This window comes from Rhagoletis pomonella, unplaced genomic scaffold (genome assembly GCF_013731165.1).
Source record: "Rhagoletis pomonella isolate Grant_MI unplaced genomic scaffold, Rhpom_1.0 Rhpom_scaffold_00013, whole genome shotgun sequence".
Lineage (NCBI taxonomy): Eukaryota > Metazoa > Arthropoda > Insecta > Diptera > Tephritidae > Rhagoletis > Rhagoletis pomonella.
This window is the reverse complement of record NW_023458567.1, coordinates 2,005,704-2,019,217: the sequence shown is the minus strand read 5'-3', so window position 1 is coordinate 2,019,217 and position 13,514 is coordinate 2,005,704. Positions and strand designations below refer to the sequence as shown.

General features: G+C 33.9%; 1 protein-coding gene across 1 annotated transcript in view; it reads left to right on the top strand.

The window, feature by feature from the left end:
• Positions 1–1,257: 1,257 nt before the first annotated feature.
• Positions 1,258–13,514, top strand: part of LOC118748456 — a gene marked incomplete in the record, with an annotated part of 159,380 nt that continues 147,123 nt past the window's right edge. Inside the window, 2 exon segments of the mRNA XM_036482904.1 lie at positions 1,258–1,809; positions 2,894–3,050. Of these exon segments, the coding sequence (XP_036338797.1) occupies positions 1,545–1,809; positions 2,894–3,050 (422 nt within the window).

Sequence of the window (13,514 nt, the reverse complement as noted above, 5' to 3'; positions counted from 1 at the left end):
AAATATTTTTTTTATATCATTTAATTTTTAAAAATGTGTTCATTTGTTTTGTTTGAATTTCCTTTTGTTTTGTATTTTTTAAATTTATTTGTCTTTTATTTATTAGTTTTAATTGTTTTAAAACGATATACATATATATATTTTTTTATTTAAAATTACCTCATGTAAACACCGTATTACGGTAATGGCGTAAGTAGGGTTGTATCTATGTTGCCTAAGGAAGCGTATATTTTTGTGTGCATAAGCGCCGTTTTAATGAGAACATAAAACGCCCATTAGTACATCGAATCGCTCTTCTAGTGTCATTATAAATATTGTAACAACCTTATCATTCTTGAAACTACCATTAATTCTTTGGAACATGAAGAAATTAACGGTACTCTTAAGATTTTATATGAGAATTGAAGTCGGTTTTTTGCTTAAAAATTATTATTTTTATTTTTTTTTACTTTTTAATTTTCGCCAACAGCGCTACTGCTATATTTTCATATCTCTTTTTGTTTTCTGCAATTACAAACGAATTTTCCATTTACCACAACTCAACTTTATTTATTTCTAGTTGCGCAAATAGCAGTTGCCTTTGTTTATCTAATTTTCTCATTCACCCCCTTTCGGCTATGGAAAAGCTCAACTAATTAATTCCTTTGTTGCATTTTTTTGCAACATACTTAAATTTTATAAGCAACACACATACATACATACATACATGCATAGATTTTTAACGAGCTTAATGCCAATATAATAAAATGCTTTTAAATTAAGCGAAACTAAATATTCCCTCCGTTTATTCGCTCACTTTCTGGCTTATATTCTATCCCTACTCTGTATCTATGGACTTACATAATATATATGTATATGTATGTAATAAAAAGTTATTTAACTCTATCTCTCATTACTTTCATTTTTATTACAGCTTCCAGCGGCGGAAAAAACAACTGCAACAGCTGGCCTTTGCCAGCAGACACTGTTTAAGTGGAGCAGCAAGAAAGCAACAAAAAAATATAACAACTCAGGATAAATACATAAGTGTTCATAAAAGCAGCAAGCGGCAAGCAACAAGCCATACTGAGGCGAAAAGCGTAAAAACATAAAAGCGGAAAAGTGTAAAAAAAATTAAACTTAATTTACGAAGGAAAGAAGAGTTTGGAAAGCTGCAAAAAAAGTGTGGAAAAATTTTAAAAAATATGATGAAAATGTTGACGGGCGTGTAAATTTGTAAAGTGTAACTAGCAAAAGTTTAAACTGTGACTGTCACTGTGAAAATTCAAGGAAAGCTTTGCTTGACAAAGCTATGAGAGTTATCTTCCCAATAGCTGCATTATCGCCTACTGTAGTGGTTAAGAAGAGATTGTGAGAGAGTAAAACCAAGAGAGGAAAAGAGAGCGAAAGTTCGTTCGAAAGTGACCGAAAAGGAGCCAGAGTGCTAAACTTTTAACGCTGCCCTTGCCAAAAAAAAAACCTTTCAATTCGCTCCCTGCTTTACCCACATCCCCACGCTCGCCATTGTTGTCACCTAGGTCGCACGCCCGCCGCGGGGCGTTATTATGCAGAAGAAGCCACCATTGCCGTTGACGGCATTCATTGGCGGCCCCACGCTCATACCCGCCTCCCAATCGGCCACCAGTTCGAGCAGCAGCAGCAGCCTTGGCAGTGGAATGTGCTTCCCCAGCAGTAAAAGTGGTAGTGGCAGTGGTGGTGGCACCAGCGGCGGCGGAAGTAGCGGAGAAAAACAGCGCGATCGCCATGGTGGCGGTGGAGGATTGTGTGGCTGCCACAAGGCGCCTAAGTCACATTGCATATCGGCGACAGGTGAGTGTAAAAGAGAAGAGAGTAGAAAATATGGAAAGAGGTATAAAGAGAAGGTAGAGATAGGTAGACAAAGGCAAAACAGGAGAGAGAGATATAGATGGATAGGATGGAATAGTTAAAGATAGAGAGATAGAGCGAGAGAGAGAGAGAGAAATAAACAAAAAGGCAGAGTGAGCTGGCAGAGAGACAGAGCAAGATATAGATAAAAACAGAATTCAAAAGAGACAGGAGATATATGGATGAAGGGAGCTAGCTTGAGAGGAAGAGATGGCGGAAATGTTTGGGAGAAAAAATATATAAGAGGAACGAAATTTTTGTGTGACGTGCAGTTGCGATAGAGAAATGCCAAACGCGAGCAAGAATGGGAAAAGAAATGCAAGAAAAACGTAAACAAGTTACACCAGTGTGACGTGATACAAACAGTGATTCTGTCAAATTCACTGAGAGCGGAAAAGCGGTACCGAGATGAGCGCCACCTTTGTTCTCTACATCGTGGGTTAACGATACAAAAAATGGATAAGTGAAGCAGAGAGTAGGAAAGTGATATACAAGTGGAACCACGATTGAGAGAAATAGAGGTTGCGCCAATCACGGTACCGCTATTAGTGAATTTGACAGAATCGTTGTTTGTATGACGTCACACTTGTGCAACTTGTTTACGTTTGCCTTGCAACATTTTTTCTTCTTCTTTCATTCTTCCTCACGTTTTGGCATTTCTCTCTCGCATTGCACCAGTGTGACGCCACACAAAATTTATTCTCAAAAATCCTCTCTGATAGGCGCAATCTTGTATTCTATCATTCTTGGGTGGAATAACATCAAAGGAGGAGATTATTAGCTATAAAGAGAGAGTAATGGTGATACAGGGGGATAAGTATGACAGGGGGATGAATATGGGTTATGAGAGAAAAGGAAAACTATAATAATAATTAAGATTGAGAGAGAAAGAGAAGAGAAAAACAAGAGAGAAAAGGTAAGAGCTATAGGGCAGAGAGAAAGAGAGAGCGAAGTAGAGGAAAAATATAATTTAGAGAGAAACATGAAACATCTACCGCTATTCATTTGATTATCTCACCTCTCGTAGGCGTCCTCCTGCTCGTACTACTCTACACCGCTATGGGCTCCATTATTTTCGTCACACTGGAAGGTGAACTGGAGGACACCAGTTCGCTAGAGACAGCAGTGGCGGCGTCGAAAAAATTTCCACGCACCGAGCTGGCCAACGAGCAAATAAGATCGCGGTGAGTAGATACACAGCAATTTTCCTTTTTAGTTATTAATATTAGATACACTCACGCGCCATTCCAACATTAATCCCTTACGACTAACCGCAAAAGTAAAAATGAAAACTATAAAATTGAAAAAAAAAAAACCAAAAAAAAAAATTCGTTGAGTGCTGCGCTTAGTCGCCTACAATTTCCAGTCACGTTTCGGGCAGTTAAGCACGAAATAGCAAGGTTTTCCGGTGATTGTTGTACAACAGCAACAACAACAAAATAAAAAGTCACTATTTGGAGCAGCAGCGAGTTAGTGATATTTTCGACTCTACACTAAAAGGCGAGTGGTGGGTAAAAGTGTGCTTGTGTAAGACGGCAGTGCCGAATGTGCGATAGTGGTCGCTGGGGGCGCGCATACATACATAAGTGTCATTTTCCTGTCACAGATACTCCAGCCCCAATTACAGCTGTGTGTGCGTGTTTCCGTGTGTGTTTTAAGCAAAGTAAAGTAAACTAATTTTTAAATGGAACCAAAATATAGTATCCGATTACAAATTGGCAAAATGGCCGAAATATTTTAGAGCCAATAAACGCATTGGCAAGCCATAGCAAGCGGGCGAGTGTATGGTGGCAGACAGCCAGCCAACGGGGCGTACAAGTGACAGCATTAGCCGCTAGCTGTGACTGTGCCAGTGGCTGTGGGCGGTGGGCGGTTGGCGTTGGGCGGTGGTGCTCAATGCTGCGTAACAGCAGCGGATGTCTTTCATAGGCGTCAAGTGATAAAATTTAATGTCTGTCGCCTGTCTTCTTAGCCAGTTAGCCAGCTTAAGCCACATTTGCATACCAGCATCGAACGCGCTGTGCTTTTGTTCTACTCTCTCTTAAAGTATCTTTTTTTACAAAATTCCTTCACTTACTTTTCTTTTTTTGATTTCATTACAATTTTAGCTGCTTACCCTATTTTCCATTATTTATTTTATTATTATTTGCTTATGTTATGTTATTAAAGTTGGGTTTATCTGCGCGCAAATGATTAAAAAAGGAATCTACTAAATGGCTGTAGGGCTTGCTGAAATGACTTGGCTTGGAACTCACTGCGGAGTCGTTTGCAATTTGAGATTTTTGTGCTTATTTTTCAAACCATAAGCAAATATTTTCATAATAGGCAACATATGCTTCTTCATATTCTTACAAAAACATCATTTTTTAATCTTTTTTTTTCCGTTTCCATTCTTCATACAAGCCTAGACGAAAGGCAGACATGCCGAACTAAAAATGTATGTATGAATGTATGTACACCACACATGCACATTTATTGGCATTTTGATGAATAAAATTTTATTAAATGCTTAACGCGCTAGTAGGCGAATTGTTTCTTTCATTAAGAGCCCATATTAGTTCCGAGTATTTTTTTTTATTCTACATTCATACATATGGTATGTACCTATTGTACGTACATATGTCTATCTAATTAAAATTTTTAATACAATTCCAATTTTTTCAACATTCAGAAATTACAATTTTTCAAATTCAAAAATTAATTAAATAGTTTAAAACACAAAGTTTTAAGGTTTCAAAATTCAGAATGTTAAAAAACTAAAAATTAATTTTTTCAGTCTTCAGAAATTAAATATTTTCATTTCCAAAAATCATCCAAAGATTTAAAAATTAAAACTTGTTTATGTTTCAAAATTCAAAAATTTGTAAAACTGAAAATCAAAAATTGTCTCTTCCAAAAATTAGCTACAGAACCAAAATTCAGAAATCAGTGTTAACAAATTCAAAATTGTTTAAAGCTGAAAATTTGTTTTCTGAAATTCTAGAATTCAATAGAAGAATGCATTACTTAATATTAAATTAAAAATTCCATGTTCGACATTGAAATTTAAAGTTCTAAGGTAAAATTCCAAAGCTTGAGAATTGAAAATTAAAAACCAAAGTCTTTAGAACTGAAAATACAAAATTTTAAATTTCACAAAAATTCATATTAAAATTTTTAAGTCAAACCTTATAACTGAAAATGTTTCCCAAATTTAAAAACAGAACTCGAACCTCAAGAGTAAGTAATAGGAATATAACTTTCAAATAAAAAAATTAGGTATTCTAATTCAAAACACAAACAACAAATTGTCAATTAAATTTCAAAATACGAAACTTAAAAACGAAATTTAATTTGAAACTCAAAGGATAAATTGGAAGTCCAAAAATTACTTAAATTTAATTAAATAAATTTTAGGCAATTTTTTTACATACAATTAAAAAAAAACTATTTTAAACACACTTACTGCCGGTTTCATCGCCAATTTAAATGGAAAATGACCTTTCATTTTCTGTCAGTTTCCATATAAAATTCAATAAATGAAAATAATTTTCCACTTAAATTGCTTTCGTGAAATAGGCTGTTAGGAATTAGGAATAAGAAAGAATGAGTGATCAAATGAAAATGAGGGAAGATTTTTTGTATGAAAAATCAGCGGAATAGAATGTTACTTATGCGCCATGCACACGCTTTCCTGCTCATTTTTCATACAAAAAATCCTTGCGCATTTTCATTTGACCAGTCAATCCTTTTTTATCAAAAATCAATATATGAACCGAGTTGCTTTTACTGAACAGCTCAAAATCCCAAACAAAATTGATGTTTCCGAAAATTTAAAGACTAAATTCTAATCTAGAATTCTATAAGATAGAAGCGTGAAAATATTTAGAGTTTGCATAAAAATAGTTAAATTTTAATATAATGAAATAAAATCTCAAAATTCTGGCCACTTAACTCAAATTCCCAAATTCAATAATAAACACTGGATTGCTAGTAAAAACCCAAAATGTTGAATAAAAATTTAAAGTTCAAAGACAATTTTGAAATCCAAATCTACTTGAAGAAACCAACTCAAAAATTAAATTCTAATTAAAATTTTACAACCAAGAAAAGAAGTAAATAAAAAATTAAATTTTGAGCACTCAAGCTTAAAATTTAAAACCCTGAGTTCAATTAGAAATTAGAAAATAAAAATTTCCCTGCTTCCCTTCCGAAGTACGATCTTTAGTCACATCGTCTGCTCGCTCTCATTTTAAGAAAATTCTCAACTTTTTTATTGGTCTGCGCGCGCATTTCTAAATTTATGGCTTCATCTTTATTTACGACTACGACTAATTGAAATAAATTCACGGTGATTATTATATTTGGCAAATTTTCAGGGGCTCTGATTATTTATTTCACACTCACAACAACCCAACAAATGGCGTACAAACATGCTGTCCATTACTAAAATTACAGTAATTTCGCTATGAGTTGGACGCTCGAAGGAGAACTCGAAAGTAGCAGCAATCATTTTCTTGTGTGTGTGTGTGTGTGTGCGCCTGCGAGTGTATTTAGCTATCTACCCTCATTGAAAGATATAATTGCCCTACTAAATAACCACACTAGTAGCTATTACACCAACAAAACACCGCCCCCAACAACAATAACAACAACTAGCTTACTGTGGGGCGACCCTACTTTGGCCCTCACAGCGACGGCGCAGCAACGCAGCAACCCAAACGAACTCACTTCAACTTGACGTGAACATAATTTAAGGTGTAAAACGTGATTTGTGTTGACTGCAAATGAGTTCAGGTACGCGAGAGTGCGTAAGTGTGCGTGCAGTTGTGTATGTGTGTGTGTCTGTGTAGGTGTGTATGTGTGCTCATGCAACTAACAACATTTGTCCTACTTGTTACCTGTCTTGTTAATGCCCGACTTATAACAGCTCTATAAAGGTCTCATGATGGATTTATTTTCAAGTAATTGCTTTGCCTTGCATTAATAAATTCTGTCGCCTTCTCTCTCTCTCTCTCTGTCTCTCTCTCGCTCTTCCGCTTGCAATTATTGTGAATTGTATTAGTAATTTGGTGTTGTTGTAGTTATTTGTAACTGTTGGCGCTGACGTTGTTATGTGGCAAATATTTGTGTACTTTCAACAGTTAAATATGTGTTTTGATAATTCGGTACTGAATATTTGTAATTGTTATCTTTGTGTTTGTGTTGTTGGTATGTATGTACATACATATGTATGTATCCATTGTGTTGCAACTAAGTCGGCTTCCAGTGCGTATACGTAATATTTCTGTACGAATGATTGGGGAATGACAGAGCGTATACGTAGTATTTGTAAACGGTTGAGAGAACAAATATGTTGAATAAGACTAATATTTATGTTATTTAACAGAATTGAAGGGAGGATTATTCATTGTGTTGTAATAGGTAAACTGAATAGAATTAATTCAAATTAATTCACACAACATAATTTCGTAAATAGTTTGACCTGATTAAAAAGCGGTAATTGAATTTAAGTTTCAATTTCGTACTTCGAATTTTAAAATTTAATCGCAAATTTTGTTCTCAATTTTTCAAAAGCTACTTGAGAAAACAGCTATTATAGCCAGCTTCATGAAAGCAATTTAAGTGAAAAATGAATGTTGTATTTGAACTAAATATGGAAACTGACAGAAAAAATATAATTTTTCACTAAATTGCGTTGGTGAAACCGGCAGTAAGAATTTTCAAACATGTTAAGTTTAAATTTTACATTAAAATTTAAGACTTTGAATAAATGATGTCATTCTAAATTTTTGAGTTTCAAAAATTAAAATGTGAAATTTTACTAGTTTTAAATATAAATTTAAGTTTCAAACCTTAATTTTTTAGTTTTAAATTGTTTAATTCCGTGGTTTAAATTATTAATTTTTAATATAAAGTTTTAGCTTTTTAGCATTGTGTTTTGAATATAATTTAAAATATTTAGTTTTTTTAGTCTGTAGTTGCGAGTTCAAATGTTGAATTTTGAGCGGTGAGTTCTATCTATTGAATTTTGAGTTTTGATTTTGGTTTTGAGTTCTGAATCTGATTTTTGAATTTTTATTTTTGAATGATATATTTAAAATTTTTTGTTTTTCAGTTTTGATTTTTGGCATTTGACTTTTGCGGCTTTACGTTTTATTGTGAGCTATAAATTTCAACCAAATTTAACAGTTATTTTATGATTTCTATTTTTTCGATTTAGAACTATTAAAAATTAAAAAAAAAATCCAAAATATCGATTATTTTTGGTAAATCTTTTATTGTTATTTTTTTCAATCAGATTATAACCGGCCGGCCATAAAAACCCAGTCTAAATTATAACGGCTGAAAATTAAGAAAATTATCGATTATTTTTGGTCGAAAAAAGTCAATTGTGAAAAAATAAAAATCCAAATTCAACGATCATTTTTGATCGAAGAAATAAAAAAAAACAAAAAACAGTGATTTTGTAAAAGTCTGAAAAACAAAGACCGTAACAGATACAACTTTTATTATAAAAATCGCTCTTTAACGCTTATTTTTTTACTTTTGTTTAATTACTCCGTAAATCACACTTATTTATGATTTTTATTTTGTAAATCCGAAATAACAGTTATTTTGGATTTTAATTTAAGTAATCTGCAATAACAGTTATTTTTGAGCTGTATATTACATGTCTTAGATAACAGTTATTGAAAACTTTTATTTATATAAGTCATCAATAAAAATCAGTCAGTGCCTTTTATTTTTTAAATCATCAGTTGTATGAGTCGTATTAAACTTTTGTTCTCCAACGTCTTCTTAACTGAAAAAATGATAATGACTTTAATACGTATGACTTAAAAGTAACAAGTCAGTGACTGATTTATAGTGATGACTTTTAAAAGTAAAAGTTAATGGCTGATTTTTATTGATGACTTTTGTAAATAAAAGTCTTCAATAACTGTCTAAAGCATATGATATAAAAATCAAAAATAATTGTTATTTCGGATTTATAAAATAAAAATCAAAATTAATTGCTAGTTTCTTAATTTTGCATAAAAATTAATTTTGAAATTAGATTCTCGGTGAAAAATGAAATCGAGTGGTATGCATCACTTAGTTGTAGAACATTTCCTTCATAGTGAATTTCTCAATGACAGTTTTCTTCAATAACTGTTATGTTCGGTCCCTGAAAAAAAAATCTTTATATTCAACGATTAGTTTCGGTTCCTGTTAATTTTTGTAGTTACGGATTTTGTATACCGATTTTTATGTTTTTATGTTTCAATATTGAATTTTAAGTTTTAGTTCTGCATTTCCAGTTTCTAATTTTGAATCTTTATATTTAAATATTGTGAATTTCGAATCTGAATTTTCCACTATTTCTATACACTGACTGTGGGTTGTACAAACATTTAATTAGCCTGGTGAAATAAAGAGCATACATTCCCCTTTAATCTAGTGTAGCACACTTTTAGGCGTACGACCTAATAATTTCTCAATTAAATAAAAGCTCTTATCTTCATTCATTGTTGCATAATCATAATAGTCATAGTTCAAAAGTTCCACTTTTTTTTATTAGATCTGCTCATTCCACTTCAAAGGCTTCCCCACCTACACATAGACAATTTGCGGCTGTCGTCTTGTTGTCAGCCATTTCCATCCGCATCCCCTTTTTGAATCACCACCGCACCCGCGATGCGCACAACTTTCCAACTCCCACAGCATTTCTGGTTCATTTGCTAATGTGAACTCCGGCTCCGGCTCCGGCGCCCGCAGAAGCTCTGCTTGTGTGTTGTCCTTTTGCCTGCTCGCTTCATTGCTTGCCATTCCTTTTGATTATTCTTCGACTTTGTATGTCTTTGCATTAAATGCGGCGCACCTCGAATGCTTGCGCAAGCCGTAAGTAAGCAGCTCAAGTGCTTTGCTACTGCTTCGGCCGCTAAGGTAGCCCCACAACTACAACTACATACTTGCTTCTTAAAAATCCCTTCTACTTTTTGTGTCAACGTTTATCAGCGCACTATCATCGTCAACTGCTTGCATTATCTCCAAGTGCTGCCGTGCGCACTTTATAGCTGGTCCCCACCTCGTTTTTGTCATCCTCACCACTCGTCCCCCAATTGCATCACTTTTTACTATCCATTCATCCATGATTTCAGTGTTGTTCTTTTTTTCTGCCACCGGCCTACTTTGCTCCAAGCCATTTTCCGTACTCCATCTTTTGTGCGTTTTTCATTCCTGTCTCATCCCCACCCCATTTATCGCTGTAATATTCTTAACGTATCTACAGTGTCTTTCTTGTTGCGGTTACTTCGTATTCCCCTTGTTGCTTTGCCACTAACTGTGCTAGTTTTCTCGCTTTTCCTGTCTTCATTCTGTTCTCCTGGCTGGCTGCTTGACTGCCTTGTCCAGTGTGTCGACGTTCGGCCGGGGCGTGAAGCTGTGGCTTTCGCCACTAATGTGCCTTATTTTAGTTACTTCATTCTTCCTATTTTTGTATAGTTTTTTCACCTTCTCTGCTGTCCTTTGCCCTCGGGTCGCGCCTGAGTTCCCTTTTTTATGCCTCTCGTTCTATGGCTGAGGTCGCACTCAACTGCTGCGTGACAGCGCCGAGATAAATACTGAGCACTCCTTGGTAAATGTAGTACCACCAATAAACTGTGAGAACGCAAAGCACCTCAGTCGCGCTAGACAAATGGGGCCAGTTCGTGCGCTGAGTGTGCGTGAATACACTGCCAAAAGTTTTTCTTGTGATACAAAAGTGTATAATCTTGTAGATTAAAGTTATACGGCACATTTTAATAACTCATTTAACTTATTTAATAATTTGAATTTAATTTTTAAACAGGTGGCAACCCTCTTCCAAAATCAAAAAAATATTCTTAGTGCTCAAACTAAAGATTTCTTAACCCTCTTTTGTTTGACATCCATATTTTGAAATTTCATATAACTTGTGGATAAGTTAACTAAATTCGACATCTTAAGCAGGTGGCAACGCTCTTCAAACATTTTCAAACTACTACTTTCTGGGCCCCCTTTCAATTGGCACCCATATGTTGGAACATATTTCTCCCAATTCCCTTAATTCAAATTGAATCTGCTTCGTTAAACAGGTGGCAACCCTCCTAAAGTTAAGTTAAGAAACAAAGATTTTCAAAACCATTTTCATTGAGACCCATCTTGTAATAATTGATTTTCCTTAAATTATTTGAAAATAATTTTTTAAAAGGTGGCAACTCTTCAAAAAAGTAAAACCTTATTGCATATCTGCAGTCCAAGCCTTTAATTTGGCACCTCACTTTGGAAAATCGAACGGAGGGTGCGGCATTGCTCATTAAATAATTTAAATTCAATTGTTCTGCAGGTGGCAACTCTGTTCGAAAAAAACAGTTTGCAAATCTACAGGCCAAGCGCTTTAATTTGACACCCCATGAAAGTCGAGCGCACTGTGCAGATCTTTTGTCCTGGACAAAAAATCCCTTCGCGTATTTTTAACCTATTTAATTTTTATAGTGGAGCTTATTTATTATTATTGCCGCTATCAATATCGGAAAAGTTATGGTTAGCGATATCAATTCAGTGCTATAGATATGATAGGTGTTATAATTTAACAATTATCGTTTAGTCATCGGCGTGGGTATCGATATTGTTATCGCTTATGTTATCGATATTCTATAATGAGTTCTATCGTTATCATTATTCTTTTGGTAATACTAGTTTTCTGTTTCCGTTAGACATGATTGTCGTTATCGATGTTGATACATTATTATCGTTATTTAACTTGCAATAAATTTCGCTACTGCTTGTGTACTAATTTTAGCTAGATTTTTTAGTTTGTTTACTTTTGGAGGTTACTTAGTTATCGATAATACTACTGATGTTTATCAGCATCGCATACGTATTGATGTTATCTTTTCTTATGAAGATATAATTATGAACTGTCTATCGTTTTATACTTAATTTTTGATGCTGTTATCACTATCAACATAAATTTCGGCTGATTTATCGTTGACATTATCGATTCATTATTATCACCGACCTTATTGCCATCATTATTGTATATTTTTGGTTAAACTGACATAATCGTCTTCTTAACATTAGTGTTTTTGTTATTAATATCGATATACATACTGGTCGACGTTATCGTTATTTTTATATGCTATCGTTATCGATTAACTTCGCCTTAGTTTTTGATTTTTTTCCATTATCGGTAAAGTGAGCGCAATTTTTTTCTATTTTCCTCATAAAATTTAACCGTTATTTTATAATCTGTATTTTTCGATCAAGACTATTCGCTATTTTTTGATTTTTATTTTTTTTCGATAAATTTTTTATTTTTTTTTTACAATCGCAAAATATTAAAATCTGCTATAAAATCGCGGTCTCCACTTTAACGGTTAAAAATCAATGAAAAAATAAAAAATAATAACTAAGTTTCACCGACAAATTAAATAATAAAAAAAATACGAGTTTGCAATGTTCTAAAAATTCTTGATATTTGACGGTTATTTTCAGTTCTTCATTGAAACCATACAATTTTTTTTTTTTTTTACAAAAATTTTGTATTAAAATGTTTTTCCCTCAGTGTACGCTCGCCCTCCCCCAAACTAAAGTTCTACGCCGTTGTCACAGCCAAACGTGCAATATTTCGCACTATTTTCCAAAGTTATTCAGTGTCACTGTTGTCGTTTTTATTGTTGTTGCTACACATAAACATCAGCTGTGCCTGTTATGACTGCTACGGCTTGTCTCTGGTAGTTTTTCCTTTTTGTTGTTGTTGTTTTCCTGTGTTGTTGCCACGGCTGCTGTGTTGTAGTCGGATTGTATAATTTATAAATAACCGAAGCGTTGCAAATTACGAACGCTTAATGATGCTGATGTTGATGCTCATGCGACTGATGATGTTGCTGTTGTTGTAAGTTTAATTACTGCTGTTACTCTTAATTTTCTACTTGTTGTTTTAGAAAGTTGGCGTAATCGGCAATGGTTTACTGACAAGATAGAGCATTGACTTTGCTTTTGTTGTTCTCATTTCCGTCTCCAACTTTGCCTTCTTTGCTCAAAGCGTTCAACATTTATGTGTCAACTTTTTATCTACTCAGTAAAAAATTTATGGATTAATACCAAAATGGAGCAATAAGGGAGCAATGACTTGTTCATGAATTTGTAGCCATAAGCGACCAATGAAGACATTTTTTTTAAGTTTTTAAAAAAATTTTATGGATTCCTCGCTTATTGGTGCCTTTTGGAGTAATAAACGAGCAAACAAATAAACGTTGCAGGGCTTATGCATGCAATACTAAAATGGAGTATAAAATGCACGAGCGTCGGAAATTTGTGGAGTAATCAGTTGCTCACAAGGGAAAGATATAAGATTAATCTTTGGATGGTATAATTTTTTACTGGGTATTTAATGTTTTTTGCGAATTTGTATATACATATGTACAATGCACATGTCTTTTTGTGCAAATATTTATTTACTTAACTATACGTACTCCTGTGGTTGTTTATGTATCGCAATTTAATTCAAAATAAGTTTCTCACACTTTACATGCGGCTCCTACACTAAATTTGTTTGTATGTATATATCTATGTACACATGCCATGACATTCCCGCCTAAATTATGCATGTCATTGCCGAACCTCATAAATCGCGATGAGTCAACATAAAATTAAATGCGAAA